This window comes from Coregonus lavaretus, assembly GCF_964263955.1.
Source record: "Coregonus lavaretus genome assembly, chromosome: 13".
Classification (NCBI taxonomy): domain Eukaryota; kingdom Metazoa; phylum Chordata; class Actinopteri; order Salmoniformes; family Salmonidae; genus Coregonus; species Coregonus lavaretus.
In genome coordinates, this window is record NC_140000.1 from 15,804,203 (window position 1) to 15,821,673 (window position 17,471).

Consider the following 17,471-nt stretch of genomic DNA (forward strand, 5'->3'; position numbering starts at 1 on the left):
TCTATCATCTGAGGCTTAATTGCACTAGAACGATGGCACAGAGGGGCCCAAAGTGTCTGGGTTTTAAACAGGAACAGGTGAGAGGGTGATTAAGAAGATGGCAAGGGAGGAGTGAGGTATGTATAGAGGATAGAGGGATGAACTGATAACACAGATGATGGATAGAGTGCTCTGGTTGCAAGTGGTGTATATGACACAAAGGGCCCAGAGTTTTTCTTGTTCACGTGACCTGAACAGGATGAATTCTGTCCCCTAGTTATGACATAGGACCCTGGTCTGATGGTCATGAAGAACTCTGTCCCCTAGTTATGACATAGGACCCTGGTCTGATGGTCATGAAGAACTCTGTCCCCTAGTTATGACATAGGACCCTGGTCTGATGGTCATGAAGAACTCTGTCCCCTAGTTATAACACAGGACCCTGGTCTGATGGTCATGAAAAACTCCTGTCCCTAACTATATCATGGATTTGGAGTATATGGGGCTGAACAGGTACTTTTGGATCGACTGACAAATCAATTCTGTATGTGTGTTCATCTGTCTGTTACTGACTGTGTGTGTCCATCTGTTGTGTTCCAGATGCTGGTGACTACCCCTGAGAAGTGGGACGTAGTGACAAGGAAGAGCGTTGGGGACGTGGCCCTGTCCCAGATTGTAAAGCTCCTCATCCTGGACGAGGTGCATCTACTACACGAGGACAGAGGACCAGTTCTGGAGTGCCTGGTGGCCAGGACACTACGACAGGTCAGTACCTCTCTGGCTCAGCCACGTGTAAAAAAATATATATATATATACTTATATACAACTTTAAAGGAGCACAACATAAAATTTAGGAGCACCAGAAAAGCTGATTTTTTTTTATTGATTGAGATAAAGCCTATATTGGGCATATATGAATTATATTTAAGCAATAAAGCAAGGAGGTGTAGTATATACTAACGGCTAAGGGCTGTTCTTCTTCACGACGCAACGTGGAGTGCCTGGATACAGCCCTTAGCCGTGGTATATTGGCCATATACCACAAACCTCGGAGGTGCCTTATTGCTATTATAAACTGGTTACCAATGTAATTAGAGCAGTAAAAATAAATGTTTTGTCATACCTGTGGTATACGGTCTGATATACCACTGCTGTCAGCCAATCAGCATTCAGGGCTCGAACCACCCAGTTTATAATTACTTTTGAAGCACATGCTGTGGCTAGAAACTATAACCCTTTAAAGACTTTGTTTATTATAAATTATTATATATATTTTTTAACATTACTTAAACGTAAACCTATCCAACAATAACCAATTAAAAGCAGTTCTGTAGCAATGAGGTTTGCGCAGTAGGCTATAGGCGCAATACATTATCACTGCATATTGGCTATGCTTGAATTGCCCTGCCAATGTTGTTCAAAACATATGGTTTATGATCACTCCGGTAATAGATCAGTTGTTGTATAACTTGTGAGGCACAGCTGAGTGAGCATAAATTTAAATAATGTTATTTTCATTATTTTACTGGACTGATCTTCATCTGATGGTCAGTTTCAGCGGCGGGAGAGAGAGTGCTGCAGAGGGTCTGCCTCTCACCATCCCTCCGCTCTCCCTCCCTCCGCTGAGACTGACTGTGACCAAAAAGGGGACACCGTCTTCCAGCTGATGGTGAAACTCGAGTTGCAACGCATTATTTGTGCCTCATGCACAAATTCATGTTACTCCTATGACCAGTGAAAGTGAAATATTCCTTGATTATAAAAATAGACACAAGCCGCTGATAATATCAATGCAAGCATTTCGATACACTTTGCTACTCATTCATTGCAGCTGCAGTGCTGGTTGAAGTGCGACTGGAAGAAGGGAGAAGCGCATTTTATGGCTTATAAAAGTGTTCAATAAAAAGTGTTTACAGTGCTGAATAAAACCATAAACATGAACTCACTCATAAAAACAACAGCTCTTTGCTGTATTCGTTAAGTCTCTCTCTAGTCATGGTTTTAAACGTTTTGAAATCTCATAGTATACATTTTTCTGTGCGCTCGAGGAAACTGCAGACACGGTAATCTGAGCCATCCGATTGGCCAGCCGCAGGCTTATAGGTGCACTTGATTTGCTCTCCGGGCCCGCGAGTATGGCACTCGGAAGCAGCGGTACAGCGAAGCCTAATCATAACAACTATTCTGGGTGATTCAAAAAAATTATAGTCGCACTGGTGCCCCCAAAATAAAATTCCAGGTCACACAGCAAAACAGCCCTGGTCCCAGCTCTTATCCTACCCTATCCCCCCCTGGTCCCCCCCTGTCCCCTCTCACCACACTAGCCTGGCGGTCAGCACACTCCCACAGGTCAGTTCCCCCCTCTATCATTACACTAGGGTCACCTCACCATGGTGAACATTATGCACAAGGACATTAATATTAGGACAACACAGTCATTCTCATTCAACCATATCAGTTTTATATTGTTGTTAAATATTGTAAGGGTTTTGTCTAGTCTTTGTTTGTGGAGTCAGTGATTTAGCTTTAGTTAGCCTGTCTGTCTGAGGTCTGTGCTGTGTGTCTGAGTGGGATGCCTGATTCCCTCTTATGATGATTGACAGCGCCCTGTGCAGGAATCAGCCCGGCCGTTTGGGATATTAGAGTGATTATGCAAATTCCGACAGTCGGGGAAATGGGAGCCATTGTTCCGGAGTGTCCCGCAACCGTGTTCCATTGTGATGAGCTGGCGTCAGGTGTCAATCCCAGCCAGGGAGGAAATTAATAAATGGAGGTGGGATAGAGAGATGCATGGTAGGAATTTTCACGGTCTCCTAGGTGACAAGAGGGATTGGAATTACTTTTCCATGGGCAGACACAAACGCACACATCGATATACCAATATGAATATTAAAATATTGATGACAGATATAAAAGTTGGAAGTGAAAGAGAGGAGTGTTGAGAAAGAGATCGATCAGAGAGAGAGGGGAGAGATGGAGAGAGAAGGATACTGAAAGGATAGTGTTTATTTATTTATTTTTATTTTAGTGTGCTGTGACGTCGGGGACCTCTGGGTGGGTAAGGTTAACCGTCAGGTAATTGAAAAGCAGTCTGTATGTGTGACCGCTGTTGACTCCGTTCACAGCCTATTTATCTGCAGCTCTAACTGCTATCACTGGAGAAGGGCTGAGGGAGCGTCCTGAAAGTCTACTCCACCTCCCCTTCCTAGAGACTCACCTAGACCGCACACAGGCAGGTGCTTCAGAGGCAGTGTTTTTTTGTTGTTGTTTTTTTGCACATAAAATCCATGATGGATCGAACCATCCTGAGTAGCACAGCAGAAATGTATTTCCTGTGTTTCTCCAGCCAGCGTTTGTAATTAAGGTGTGTGTGCAGTACTGGAGCCAAAAGTCAACAGCACATTGGAAGGTATTCCTGTCTTTAAGACACTGTGAATTATTGATTGGCGCACAGTAAGCAAGATTGTTGCCTCTGGAAATACAAAAAGGAGTCACCTCATCAATAAAATATGAAGAGGTAAAGAGGGGAAACAACACAATTTCTCTGAAGGAGAAGGACAGTCTTTAGTTCTCTGGTTTCCAAGAAGAGACAGAAAACCAGTCAGAGCACAGACAGCACAGCAGCCACTGGGCTCTGTTGTGGAACCTTCCAGGGAAGTCTGTGGGGGTCCTATAACCCTATGGCTGTGGTCTGTTGTTGCTCTACAAGTCTTGAAGTCTCAGCCAGTCATAACCCACAAATCATATCTCATATATGGTCATATCAATATTTTGGTTAACCATCAAAGTTGCGGTAACTTTGATCCAGAGCACACATGAGTACATGGAACAACCAGACTTCAGAATGATATGTGCTTCAGTGAGAAGGTGAGGAAGTACACTGAGTTAGGGTGTTAGTGTGTATCTTTATTGAGAAATGACAAGCTTAGATAGACCTATAAACCATTGGAGAAACGCGCTCAGGCCCCAGTAAAGAAATCTGCCATCTCTTATTCCGCCTCAACCGAACCAAACAAACAAATATAGACGCATAAGAGACCGGAGTCTATATGGTTCACTCTTTCTCCCTCCCAAAGATGTTCAGTAATAGTGTTTTTTTTGGTCAACATTCATTTACATTTACATTTTTTGTCATTTAGCAGACGCTCTTATCCAGTGCGACTTACATTTAGTGAGTGCATACATTATAATTTTTTCATACTGGCCTCCCGTGGGAATCAAACCCACAACCCTGGCGAACCCACAACCCTGGCCGGCCATTCCCTCCCCTACCCTGGACGACGCTGGGCCAATTGAGTGCCGCCCCATGGGTCTCCCGGTCGCAGCCAGCTACGACAGAGCCTGGATTCGAACCAGGATCTCTAGTGGCACAGCTAGCACTGCGATGCAGTGCCTTAGACTACTGCGCCACTCCTACCCACAATGCACCAGGAGTTGAAGGACCCCAAACCCATTGCACAGATACCCCCCAACCCTAACTACGCACACCCGACAAACTCTCTCGCACACACACACACATCCCTCCTGTCCAATTACCGCTACACCTGACAGGCTAGCCTAATTGTTAGTGCTTTCTGCTGGAGGGACCATGGCTGGTGCTCCTGACACAGGAGGAACAGGGTGCTTAAGGTCATATCTTTTAACCTCATGAATATGGAAATCCCTGCCTCTAAATTAAGTTGAGCCTCTAAAGGATATTTATTTTCCTTCTTTCTCTTTATGTAAATCTAGGATGATAACTGAAGCAGTGATGTTTTTCTTGTCAAAGTTTTGGTTTATTTAATTTTCTCCCGTCGTTGGGTAGACTAACGCCAGGCTTTGCATTACTCTGGAGATAAACTTAGGTAATTACCTGCATTTTAAAACCCGTTCATCACTTGGGGCATTAGTGTGGATGGCTCTTTGGTAAAGTATCATAGATGCAGAAGTGTTGAAAACTGTATAATTAACTATCGCTGATAATGTAATGTGCTGGTATTGCTGAAACATTGAATAGACTATCTGGGATAAAGCCCAGGGAAAGCGGCCGGCCTCTAGAATCCATTACCAGTGAGATTAATGGAGAAATGGTGTGCGTAAGAAGGCAACTATCCACTCAACCAGGCTGACTGGGACACTGTTAATGAACATAATGTGTATCTACAGTATGGACAACACAGATCTGACACAGTGCTGTGTGTGTGTTAGCCCTGGCCCGGCTCAGCCTATCGGCTGCCAGGGATTGGCTAGGCCCTATCGTGATAGTGGGTATAGACAGGTACTGCATCACATTAAAAGCCATACCAATCTTCCCTGTCACCCTCAGCACAGGAGGCAAGGAGATAGGGCTTTCACACATGCACTCACTCTCTCTCCTTCGCTGCTCTCTGTCTGCATCTATCTGTTCTCTCTCCCTCACTCTCGCTTTCTTTCTCTGTCACACACAGACACACCTACACTGTCTTTCTCTCTCTAAAGTGTATACACGTAGTACACATCTCATGTGTACAACATTTTACATTTTAGTCATTTAGCAGAGTGACTTACAGTTAGTGAGTGCATACATTTTTCATACTGGCCCCCCGTAAGGAAACGAACCCACAACCCTGGCGTTGCAAGCGCCATGCTCTACCAACTGAGCTACAGGAGGGCGCAAGACAGCACTTTTCTATCACTTCTTTCTTGTCTAAGAGACTGGTGTAGGGAAGCATCCGGCTTTGACCAAATCACCTACTGAAATCACTTTGTGTCATGACTAGTGAAGTCCAATCGGCTTGTGATGTCATTGTGGGACATTGCGGTAAGATGTCCATTCAGAGTATGTCATCATGGTGTGACCTTTGACCTTGGTGTGCGTTTATTCCAGGTGGAGTCGAGCCAGAGTATGATCCGTATCCTGGGTCTGTCGGCCACACTGCCCAACTACCTGGACGTGGCCTCCTTCCTCCACGTCAACCCCTACATCGGGCTCTTCTACTTCGACAGCCGCTTCAGACCCGTGCCCCTCGGACAGAGCTTCGTCGGCATCAAGACCACCAACAAGGTGATCACACACACACACACACTGCTAACACACATCAAGCTGACCATACTGCCGAACTCATGTGTCTTTAGCAGGGCCAGGAGTTTTTCTGAATAATTTGACCTGGTCAAACGTATGGGAAGGGGGATACGTAGTCAGTTATAACTGAATGCATTCAACCGAAATGTGTCTTCTGCATTTAATGTGTCTCTGAATCAGAGAGGTGCGGGGGCCTGCCTTAATCGATGTCCATGTCATCGGTGCCCGGATAGCAGTTGTTGTTGGGAGTTAACTGCCTTGCTCAAGGGCAGAACGGCAGATTTTTTCACCATGCCGGCTCAGGGATTCGAACCAGCGACCTTTCGTTTACTGGCCCAATGCTCTTAAAAAGTTCTAACACAGCTAATATGTGTTTCTCTCAGATTCAGCAGCTTCATGACATGGAGGAGGTTTGCTATGACAAGGTTCTGGAGCAGATCAGAAATGGACATCAGGTAAGGCTCCCTGTACTGTACTGTGTGTGTGTGTGTGTGTGTGTGTGTGTGTGTGTGTGTGTGTGTTAATCCGTCTCCCTTCCCAGACTCACTCCCCCAGCTTCCAGAGTTGTGGATTCATCCGTTTCCACTCAGCCACATCTGCACTGTGTGTTGCGTTCCCAGCCCAGCCTGCTGGTTCTGTCTGCATCCCCTTAACATACACCCACACACCTACGTGCACAACACGTACACACACTTAGGCACACCACGAGCGCACACACACACATTGACTCACGCAAACACACACAGTGCACAAGTAAATGTATCTACACAGAGTTTGCCTGCAGTCAATAAATGTTTTTAAAAGGATCTGAAATACTGTACCATGTTCTGGTATCAGAATTGGAAAATGTGGTTTGTGCATAATGTATTATGTGTTGTTTGTGTTTTCAGTCCCACAGTAGGTGAGTCTAGATGTGATGTCATCTTTCCGTCTGTGGGTCACAGCCCTGGAGCCAGAACTCTCCAATAGGGAGCATCTGTCTAGGCTCCATATTAAATTGTCAGAAGTGGCTATGACATATATTAATTTCATCTGGGAGGGTGATAGATGGAATTGTCTGTATGAAGCCCCCTGGCCCTCCTGTGCTGGGGTTTCAGGCCGGCAGACTGAACTTTAATAAGCGCTCAAACCAGCGGTTACCGTGGATGCTTCCCTCCTCACAGCTCTGCACTGATAAAACAGCTTCAATAAATAACAGTTTGCTGCAGTGGTCTCTATGGACCCACAGTGTAGGGAGGAAGAGACGCCAGGCTAGACTTTGCTGCTCAATCTGCGTGAGCTCCTGCTTAGTATAGGTAACCCTGCAGAAAAAGAGGTTTCACTTTAGGCTAATTCATAGAATAGACTGTTTAGTGATAACACATAGACTGTTTGTTGACTGTCTGTCGTGTGTGTGTGTGTGTGTGTGTGTGTGTGTGTGTGTGTGTAATGTACAGCATCACATTAAGGGAATGTTTCACTTAATCTGGCGTTGCTGCCGCAGGTCATTTCCAAACCCCTGACAGTCTCTCATTTCTTAAGTCACTGTGCTGAGGAGATGAAACTATCCTGCTAGACCCTGCTGCTGCTGACTTCAACATGGCTGAAGGATGACACATTAGACTTGAAGAGAAATAAGAAAAGTTTCAAGCTGACATTTCAAAATGTTTTGAGCTTGTAATGTATCATAATGCATCATTGAAAATGTGCTACAACAAATACAGCACAGTTTTGGTGACTCTCCTGTCTCAAAAACAAATGGTTTTGACTGCTGCTATTGGGTAAACTATACTTACTTGAAAACAAAGTTGAATCCCCCTGGCGAAAATGAATGTAATAAGATGATTATGACGTTTATTACTTTTAGTTCACGGTTATTGTCCAAAATGGTTGATTACACGATTATAATAATTTGTATTTTTAGTTCACTGTTATTGGCTATAATTGTCAATTATGTGATTGTCATCTCAGCCCTACACCACTGCACCAATGGGTTGACATTGATCCTATGCATGAAATGTGAAATTAGACAGAGGGAGGAAAATCTATTTATCTCTGTGTGTGTGTGTGTCCAGTGCATATCCGTGAATGTGTGGTAGTGACGTAGTGGTAAAAATTATTGGTGGGTAAACTGATCGCTGGTTGCAGTGACATTTTCTGAGATACATTATGATACATCACATGTGCGAAACATTTTTCAACAAAAATGACAATGTGACCATTTGCATGGCAATTATTTGTTACCCAAAATGCCATAATAGGCACAGCCCTGTGTGTGTGTGTGTGTGTGTGTGTGTAGTGTCTGTAGTGTGTGGCATGTGCGTAGTAGGGGTGTATCTGTGCCAGCCCAGCAGTGGGGGGTTAGACAGAGAACAGTGCCAGAGGAGGGGATGACACTTCTGAGCTCTGCAGCAGAACAGGAATCAATGGTGGCACATTATCTGTTCTGCTGCTCCCTCTGTGACTGGTACAAAGACCGAGGAAACACCCTTCAGGCCTGTACTCACACACGTACACATAGACAAACACACCCACTCACACATGGATATTAACATCTCTCCCTTTCATATCTCTCATCTCCTCCCCTCCCCTCCTCTCTCTCTCGCTCTCTCGCTCTCTCTCACTCTCTCTCTCTCTCTCTCTCTCTCTCCCCCCCTCCCTCCAGTCCCTTTATAGTGTCCTTAAAAGACTAGGAGGGAGGGGGGAGGGAGCGGGCGAAGGGAGCGGGGGAGGGAGCGGGCGAGGGAGATGGGAGGGAGCGGGCGAGGGGAGGGAGAGAGGGGTTGGGCGAGGTGATGGATGGAGGGAGGGAGCGGGCAAGGGGAGGGAGGGAGGGCGAGAGGAGGGGGCGAGAGAGGTCCTTTGCCTCCATCTCATAACTGTCTTGTACTTCTGTTATTGATTGTTTTGTCTGGGGTATTGACTGTTTTACAAGGGCAGGCTGAGTGTAATGGGAAAATTACAGCCCTTCTCTGTCCTTTAACAAAGATTAAAATGGCACCATGACCTTCTGCTGTTCTCATACAGTACAGCAGGAGAGGAGAAGTATCTGCAGTCACAATGGAGCTTTAGTGTGGCAAGGAACAGCACTGTGCTATTAGATGAAAGAGGAATGTTGTAGCGAACCGTATGGGCTGACCTCTACCTCTCTCTGTGTTTTGACCTCTGACCTTTGGCCCCAGACTGACCTGTTTCTGTGTTCTCTGCGTCTCCATTCCAGGTGATAGTGTTTGTCCATGCTTAAGACTGACCTCTCTCCATCCTCTCTGTGTTTTGCCCTTTAACCCAGACTGACCCGTGTCTCTTTTCTCTGTGTGACCCAGGTGATGGTGTTTGTCCATGCTCGGAACGCCACGGTGAGGACAGCCATGGGGCTGATCGAGATGGCCAAGAACCGTGGAGAGTCTTCCTTCTTCCAGCCAGACCATGGACCTGACTACGGCCAGTGTGAGAAATCGGTAAGGAACATACATTGGTTTATTTCTGTTTCAGGTGAGGAGCACACCTGTGTTAGGAGTAACTACTGGTTAGGAGTAACTACTGGTTAGGAGTAACTACTGGTTCGGAGTAACTACTGGTTAGGAGTATCTACTGGTTAGGAGTAGACCAGAGCTATTGTTTGCTACAGGGACTGTCAGGACCATCTGAGTCTTTACATGGAGTACAGGTACAGAGTGTGCCAGGGTTAAGAAGCTTACATGAGTTCACGTCAGATAAAGGTGAATCTACGTTACTATACCTGGATACACACAAAACAGTATTCTTCTACAGACACTGTTGACTCAATTCAGTGCACCAATACAGTAGCTAAGCTGGAGACTATTACTTCTACCCCTATCTATCATGATACAGTGTTTGAGGGGACTAAAGTTACTGTAACTGTAGACTCCAGTCTACTGGAGTGTGTACTAAAGTTTCTGTGTGTACTGTAAAGTGGTTCCTCTCTGGCTCAGGCTACAGACAAACACCGTTATTTAGGAGTATTTATTGATGAGATTTAATGGTGAGGAAAGTGAGAGAAATTGAGGTCAGTCACCTCTTTAGAGCAGGTTCCTCGGGGGGAGCTGTAAACAAAGAGGAAGGATGTTTGTGAGAGTCAGTGAAGGCCCGCTCTGCCCCCGTAGAAACCATGAACAAACTTTACAGCACTCCGATACAGGCCAATTAACAGGCCAGGGAACAGAGTGAAGTGGAGCTCAGGCACTCAGTCACACGGCGTGTGGTGTCTAAGTATTTAATTGTTTTACATTTTAGTCATTTAGCAGACGCTCTAATCCAGAGCGATTTACAGTTAGTGTTTGACTGCCTTCTACGTATACTATGAATGAGAACAGCATAGGTGTTGTATGTGCTTGAGGAGGACAGTACTGATATTTAACCTGTAGTCCATGGAGTAGAGTTATGGTTGAAGATGAAGACAGACCGGCAGGCAGGCAGACAGACCGGCAGGCAGACAGACCGGCAGGCAGACAGACCTACACACATATAGATGTAGACAGACAGACAGTCAGTGGTGTGTGTAACCATACAATTAGGAATTAGCATGCTATAGTGATTTAATAGGATCTCTATGTGTGTAGCTTGGCCCATGCTCTAGTCCAGTTGGACCCAACCAGACTCATTATTTAGTGTCCATGTAGCAGAGGAGTAGAGGAGCGTCTGATCAGAACCTGCTGGTCATGATTGATTCTATTCATCCTGAGCCCATGGCTACAGTCAATCACACAGGACAGGGATCAATAGACATCCGCCCGCGTGCACACACACACGCACACACACACACGCACACACACACACACACACACACACACACACACACACACACACACACACAGAACAGTGTCAGTGTTGGCCTGCTGCTCCCTCAGTGATTTATGGAAGCCACTCTGCTCCTCTCTACCTCACACAGCTACTGTTCCACTGAGGCTACGGCATGGACTACATTCTCACCTGTGTGTGTCTTTATGTGTGTGTGTGTGTGTGCCGTGCGTGCATGTGTTGTCCGCACACACACTCTTAGTTAATGGTGTGTGTGCACAGAGAGTACACAGCGGTGTATCTGCAGCAGTCCTCAGAGGACGACGGTTAGTCAGACTGTATGTCTCTCCATATTTAAATCTCTCCCAGCAGAGAGAGCGGAGCAGTAGAGCAACATGAGGCGGAGTGATAAATGTACTAACCTTTCCTTTATTCCTTGGGGCCTGCCCAAGATTGATGTGCCTCTAATCTTCCCTCCTATTTATATGGGGGAATGTATAAATATACAAATCATATCACTTTTCACGCTTTGGAAATCCGCAAATACAGACCAGAGATTATGTCGTGGGCTGAAAATGGTGCCTCGTGGCCTGGTTAGACGGAATGGATGAATTAGTTCAAGATAAAGTGTGTGTATGCCTGTGAATATGCCTCTTTTAATAGTGTGTATTACAATAATACACATCATTCTGTGTTTATAATACATGTAAGGAGACTAAAATAGACATCAGAAAGCTAGTCTACTTTAAAGAGGACTGTGTGCTCCTTTTGAGGTGTGAATTAGACCCTCAGTACAGATGGAACAGTAACACTTTAAAAAGTGATACAGTAAACTAGAATTATTGCTACATTCTTTAGATTTCTGATGTTAACAACTAAATGGAGTAAACCCATGTTTAAAGCTTGTTGTTCGATGGTTAATATATGATTAAAACTATGCATAATAAATGGCTGGCATATAGATGTGCTAATGCTATGTGAACAAGCGCTATAGTCTACTAATTGTTAGTAAAGTAGATGCTAATAAGCATAGCATCAAATAAAGTGTTGGAGAAGGACCTCCAGAGTAGGAGTGTTGGTTGATCTCTCTCCTCCATTGTCCGGTTAGTCCTGCTTTATGTCGGTCTCTCCGTCCGTCCGTCCGTCAGTCCGTCTTGTATTAGTGGGGGAGGGAGGAGGCACGGGGCTGATCCCACTCTAAGCCCACACAGAGATAAAGCATGACTTATTTGTGCTGGGAAATTGGCCCACATTAATATTTATAGGTGTTTTTAATCTCCCCTATGCATATGTATAGAATATACAGCACCTCTAAGGTCAATTATATCATTTGGCATTATTTATCCTACCTTTAAAAGTCAAAAGTGATTCCACTATATTTTCTCTCTCATAATGTTCATTAATTGACTCGGGGGTTGAAGAGGCTGTCAATCTAGCTTAGATATCTTAATGTACCCACTTGAATAAAGAGTGCTGCTGGAATAATGGTTAGTTATTGAGCTAGCTCATCATGTCTATGCAAATCATGTCTATCAGAGTGAAAGAGTAAAAGTTCCTTATTAAGTGGAATATTTGAACGGTCAGACCATGTGTAGGCCTGTCCTAACTACTTTTGAAAAGGGTTGTCTCGCATGTGTGTGCCCTTAGCATGTATGCACGTGTAATGTGTGTGTGTGTATGGTGTCAGGGTACGAGTGCATGGTGAGTATGCCTGTGTGAGAACTCCACCAACACTGAGGAGCCCGCTAGCTTGTCCTCTCCAGTTTGATGGGTCCTCTCTGTGAGATGAAAGGTGCAGGCCTGTCTCAGCAACCCAGCACCAGAGAACAATACAGTGGCTCAGCTCAGCCGTGGAGGTGAAGAGCCACCTAGTGGCCATGTTAGGGTACAGCAGGACAGGACAACTCTCCTCCGCACCTCTTTTGGGCTGAGTCCCACCCTATTCCCTATATAGTGTATTACTTTTGAACCCAGTGAACTCAGATTGAGCCGTTTTATCGCCATGGACATGACTCCATCCTGGCTTTAGAGAGATCTGTTCTAGTCAGTGAAGTAGTGTCTGTGGCGTGTACAGCAGTATGTATGGTGTTTGTCTAATGTATGGTGCTGAGAGCCAGTTTGAGTCAGTATAGATGTAGACTGGGTGGTTTATTGCTTGTTTTAGTTTGAGATGTTGACTTTTATTGAAGGCCAGTCTCATTTGGTGGAGAGGTACTGATGATCTAGTGTAGACTGCAGAGAGGAAAGAGGCCTTGCACTGGATGGATGCCCATTGATGTGGATAAAAGGATGACGACTGTCTCTCTCCTCTTCTCTCCCATCCACCCCTCTATCTTCCTCTCCCCCTCTCCCATCCATCTTGTTTTTTATCTCTCACTCTCTCTCTGGACTCTAGGGGTGTGTGTGTAGTGGTGGTAGTGAAGTGTATCTTTCATCTCCTCTACTGTACAGTACTGTGTCTTTGATGGGGTTTCATGTCCTGTTGCATTGACAGGCTGTCTGTCTGAGGGAAGCGTTTTGCTCTGTAGGCGTTCAGATGCGGTGGAAACGTTAGGCCACCTGGGACTTCACGCCGCCCGCCTGCCGATACACAGGACCTCAACGTGCTCATTAATGTCTATATTTGCCTTCGTTTGGGGATATTTATACACCACCGACGATCTTTTGAATGTGTCTGAGTTGCCATGACGATCTGTCACTACTGTACGCCCAAGCTGATAGCGCAGACCAAAGAGTGATAAACTGCAATGAGACAGAAACACACTCCAACAGAGAACACACACACACAGTCGGATACAGGTAACACACTGACAACCACACTGACTCAGACTAGATGTATAATACAGTGCTGTACATAAACAGACAGACGGGTGCAAGAAAAGTACTGCAAAGGAAAATACTAATTTTTGTGTAATAGCTAATTTGCAGTCTGGTAGCCTCGTAGCCTGAGGGATCGGTCTGACATGTAACTGTGGTCATGCATACCAACCCACTCTCTCTCTCATCTTCCTGTTTAATTGCTACATCATCAGGTTGTAAAAGGCTGAGTTGAGTGCGAGTGGTTCCGATGTGCCACCCACCATGTCCCTCTGAGTAACAAAGAACTGCTATCACACACTGGCTGCCATGCTTTCATCTCCACACACACACACACACACACACACACACAATGAAGCACACATTACACACATTACACACACATGCATGTAAGCACATAACACAATGTACACACATGCCACGTGCACACACACACACACACACCCCTTCACCCCCATACATAGTCCTACAGTGCATTCGGAAAGGATTCAGACCCCTTCCCGTTTTCCACATTTTGTTACATTACAGCCTTATTCTAAAATGGATTAAACAAATTTAAATGTAAACATAAATCTACACACAATACCCCATAATGACAAAGGGAAAACAGGTTTTTAGAAATGTGTGCAAATATATTACAAATAAAAAAACAGGAAGACCTTATTTACATAAGTATTCAGCCCCTTTGCTATGAAACTCGAAATTGTGCTCAGGTTCATCCTGTTTCCCTTGATCATCCTTGAGATGTTTCTACAACTTGATTGGAGTCCACCTGTGGTCAATTGATTGGACATGATTTGGAAAGGCACACACCTGCCTATATAAGGTCCCACGGTTGACAGTGCATGTCAGATCAAAAACCAAGCCATGAGGTCGAAGGAATTGTCCGTAGAGCTTCAAGACAGTATTGTGTCAAGGCACAGATCTGGGGCAGGGTACCAAAATATTTCTGCATCATTGAAGGTCCCCAAGAACACAGTGGCCTCCATCATTCTTAAAAGGAAGAAGTTTGGAACACCCAAGACTCTTCCTAGAGCTGGCCAAACTGAGCAATCGGGGGAGAAGGGCCTTGGTCAGGGAGGTGACCAAGAACCCAATGGTCACTCTGACAGATCTCCAGAGTTCCTCTGTGGAGATGGGGGAACCTTCCAGAAGGACAACCGTCTCTGCTGCACTCCACCAATCAGGCCTTTATGCTAGGGTGCCCAGATGGAAGCCACTCTTCAGTAAAATGCACATGACAGCCAACTTGGAGTTTGCCAAAAGGCACCTAAAGGACTTGATGAAACCAAGATTGAACTCTTTGGCCTGAATGCCAAGCGTCATGTCTGGAGGAAACCTGGCATCATCCCTACGATGAAGGATGGTGGTGGCAGCATCATGCTGTGGGGATGTTTTTCAGCGGCAGGGACTGGGAGACTAGTCAGGATCAAGGGAAAGATGAACGGAGCAAAGTACAGAGAGAGCCTTGATGAAAACCTGCTCCAGAGCGCTCAGGACCTCAGACTGGGGCGAAGGTTTACCTTCCAACAGTACAACGACCCTAAGCACACAGCCAAGACAACGCAGGAGTGGCTTCGTAACAAGTCTCTGAATGTCCTTGAGTGGCCCAGCCGAAGCCCGGACTTGAACTCGATCGACCTTAAAATAGCGACGCTCCCATCCAACCTGACAGAGCTTGAGAGGATCTGCAGAGAAGAATGGGAGAAACTCCCCAAATACAGGTGTGCCAAGCTTGTAGCGTCATACCCAAGAAGACTCAAGGCTGTAATCGCTGCCAAAGGTGTTTCAACAAAGTACTGAGTAAAGGGTCTGAATACTTATGTAAGTGTGATATTTCAGTTTTTTTTTTTTATACATTTGCAGAAATTTCTAAAAACCTGTTTTTGCTTTGTCATTATGGGGTATTGTGTGTAGATTGATGATGGAACAAACAATTTAATCAATTTTAGAATAAGGCTGTAACGTAACAAAATGTGGAAAAAGTCAAGGGGTCTGAATACTTTCTGAATGCACTGTACATACTGTTTATACTGTACTGGATATACTGTACCCAGCAGAAATGTTTTGATCAGACACACAAAGGGAGAGATGGAGCAAGAGCTATAGGAAAAAAGAGAGAGAGGGGTAGTAGAGTGTGAGTAAGTGGCAGCTCCTCTGCCCATTCTTTCAGCTCATCCAGTTTTAAAAGCCTGTCGAAGTAAGGGGCCAAGCGATATGACTATCAAGGGCTGGCCAAATGAAATCAACAATTAACCATCCTGTCTGTTACAATCTAGCTAAGTAAATGAACACTTCATTGCGTGCTGTGCTCGTGGGTATCACTGTTGGCGGTGGTGGAGGGAGCTAGCTATGAAGCTCTGAATAACAGAAGAGATGGCAGTATTACAGGGAATGGAGCGATGGTAGTACTGCCTAGTGCCTACAGTGCATCAGTATAGAGTAGAGTCAGTGATGAGATTCACAGGACAGTCCAATGGAGTCAGGGCTATGTGCTGTATGTTTGTAGAGGGACATTGCATCCTAATTGTTGATGTTGCTTTTATATCACTTGCACAGGCAGTTGACTTTTAGCTACTTTTATTGTGTGTAGAGTTTGATGTCAGTTTTACCAAGCCCTAACATAATATACAACCGGTGTCATATTGCTCTGTGTCATATTGACACCGTCTGGTTCATTCACGTCAATGGTTGTGGTTAACGGTGTGTGTATAGTTGGAGCCGTGGTGGTGGAGTGTGTGCCGTGTGTAGGGAAAGGGGGATACCTAGTCAGTTGTACAACTGAATGCATTCAACTGAAATGTGTCTTCCGCATTTATCCCAACCCCTCTGAATCAGAGAGGTGTGGGGGGCTGCCTTAATCGACATCCACGGCACCTGGGGAACAGTGGGTTAACTGCCTTGCTCAGGGGCAGAGCGACAGATTCGATCCAGCAACCTTTCTTGGATTCAATCCAGCAACCTTTCAGTTACTGGCCCAACGCTCCTACCCGCCAGGCTACCTGCCGGTGCTCTGACACCTCAGGCTTGGCCGCTCCTGGATGCTTAGTTCTGGAGCTCTCTCTCTTCTCTCTGTCTCTCTCTCTATCTTGCAAACTCACACACACATACACTTAGGTACACCCATCTAGGACCGGGTCGGGCCTGTTGCCTCCAGAACTGCCTGAATTCTTCGGGGCATAGAAACGTTGCCTAATTGGTATCAAGGGACCTAACGTGTGCCAGAAAAACATTCCCCACACCATTACACCACCACCGCCACCAGCATGTACCGTTGACACCAGGCAGGATGTGAACATGGACTCATGCTGCTTACACCAAATCCTGACGCTGCCATCACCATGACGCAGCAGGAACTGGGATTCGTCAGACGAGGCAATGTTTTTCCACTCCTCAATTGTCTAGTGTTGGTGATCACGTGTCCACTGGAACCGCTTCTTCTTGCTTTTAGCTGATAGGAGTGGAACCCAGTGTGGTTGTCTGCTGCAATAGCCCATCCGTGACAAGGACCGACGAGTTGTGCATTCCGAGATGCCGTTCTGCACACCACTGTTGCACTGCGCCATTATTTGCCAGTTTGTGGCCCGCTTGTTAGCTTGCACGATTCTTGCCATCCTCCTTCGACCTCTCGTCAACTAGCTGTTTTCGCCCACAGGACTGCCGCTGACTGGATGTTTTTTGTTTGTCGCACCATTCTCGGTAAACCCTAGACACTGTCCTGCGTGAAAAGCCCAGGAGGCCGGCTGTTTCTGAGAGACTGGAACTGGCGCACCTAGTAACGACGATCATACCATGCTCAAAGTCGCTTAGGTCACTCATTCTGTCAACTCTAACGTTAAATTAAAAAGTAACTGAATGTCTCTGCCTTTCTGCCTGCTTTATATAGCAAGCCACGTGA

General features: G+C 45.6%; 1 protein-coding gene across 1 annotated transcript in view; it reads left to right on the top strand.

Annotated features, from left to right (window-relative positions):
* Positions 1-17,471, top strand: part of ascc3 (activating signal cointegrator 1 complex subunit 3) — a 138,889-nt gene that overhangs the window by 64,628 nt on the left and 56,790 nt on the right. Inside the window, exons 12-15 of the mRNA XM_084174465.1 lie at positions 580-744; positions 5,825-6,001; positions 6,403-6,474; positions 9,322-9,456. Coding sequence (XP_084030591.1) covers positions 580-744; positions 5,825-6,001; positions 6,403-6,474; positions 9,322-9,456 — 549 coding nt within the window. The remainder of the gene's footprint in view (positions 1-579; positions 745-5,824; positions 6,002-6,402; positions 6,475-9,321; positions 9,457-17,471) is intronic.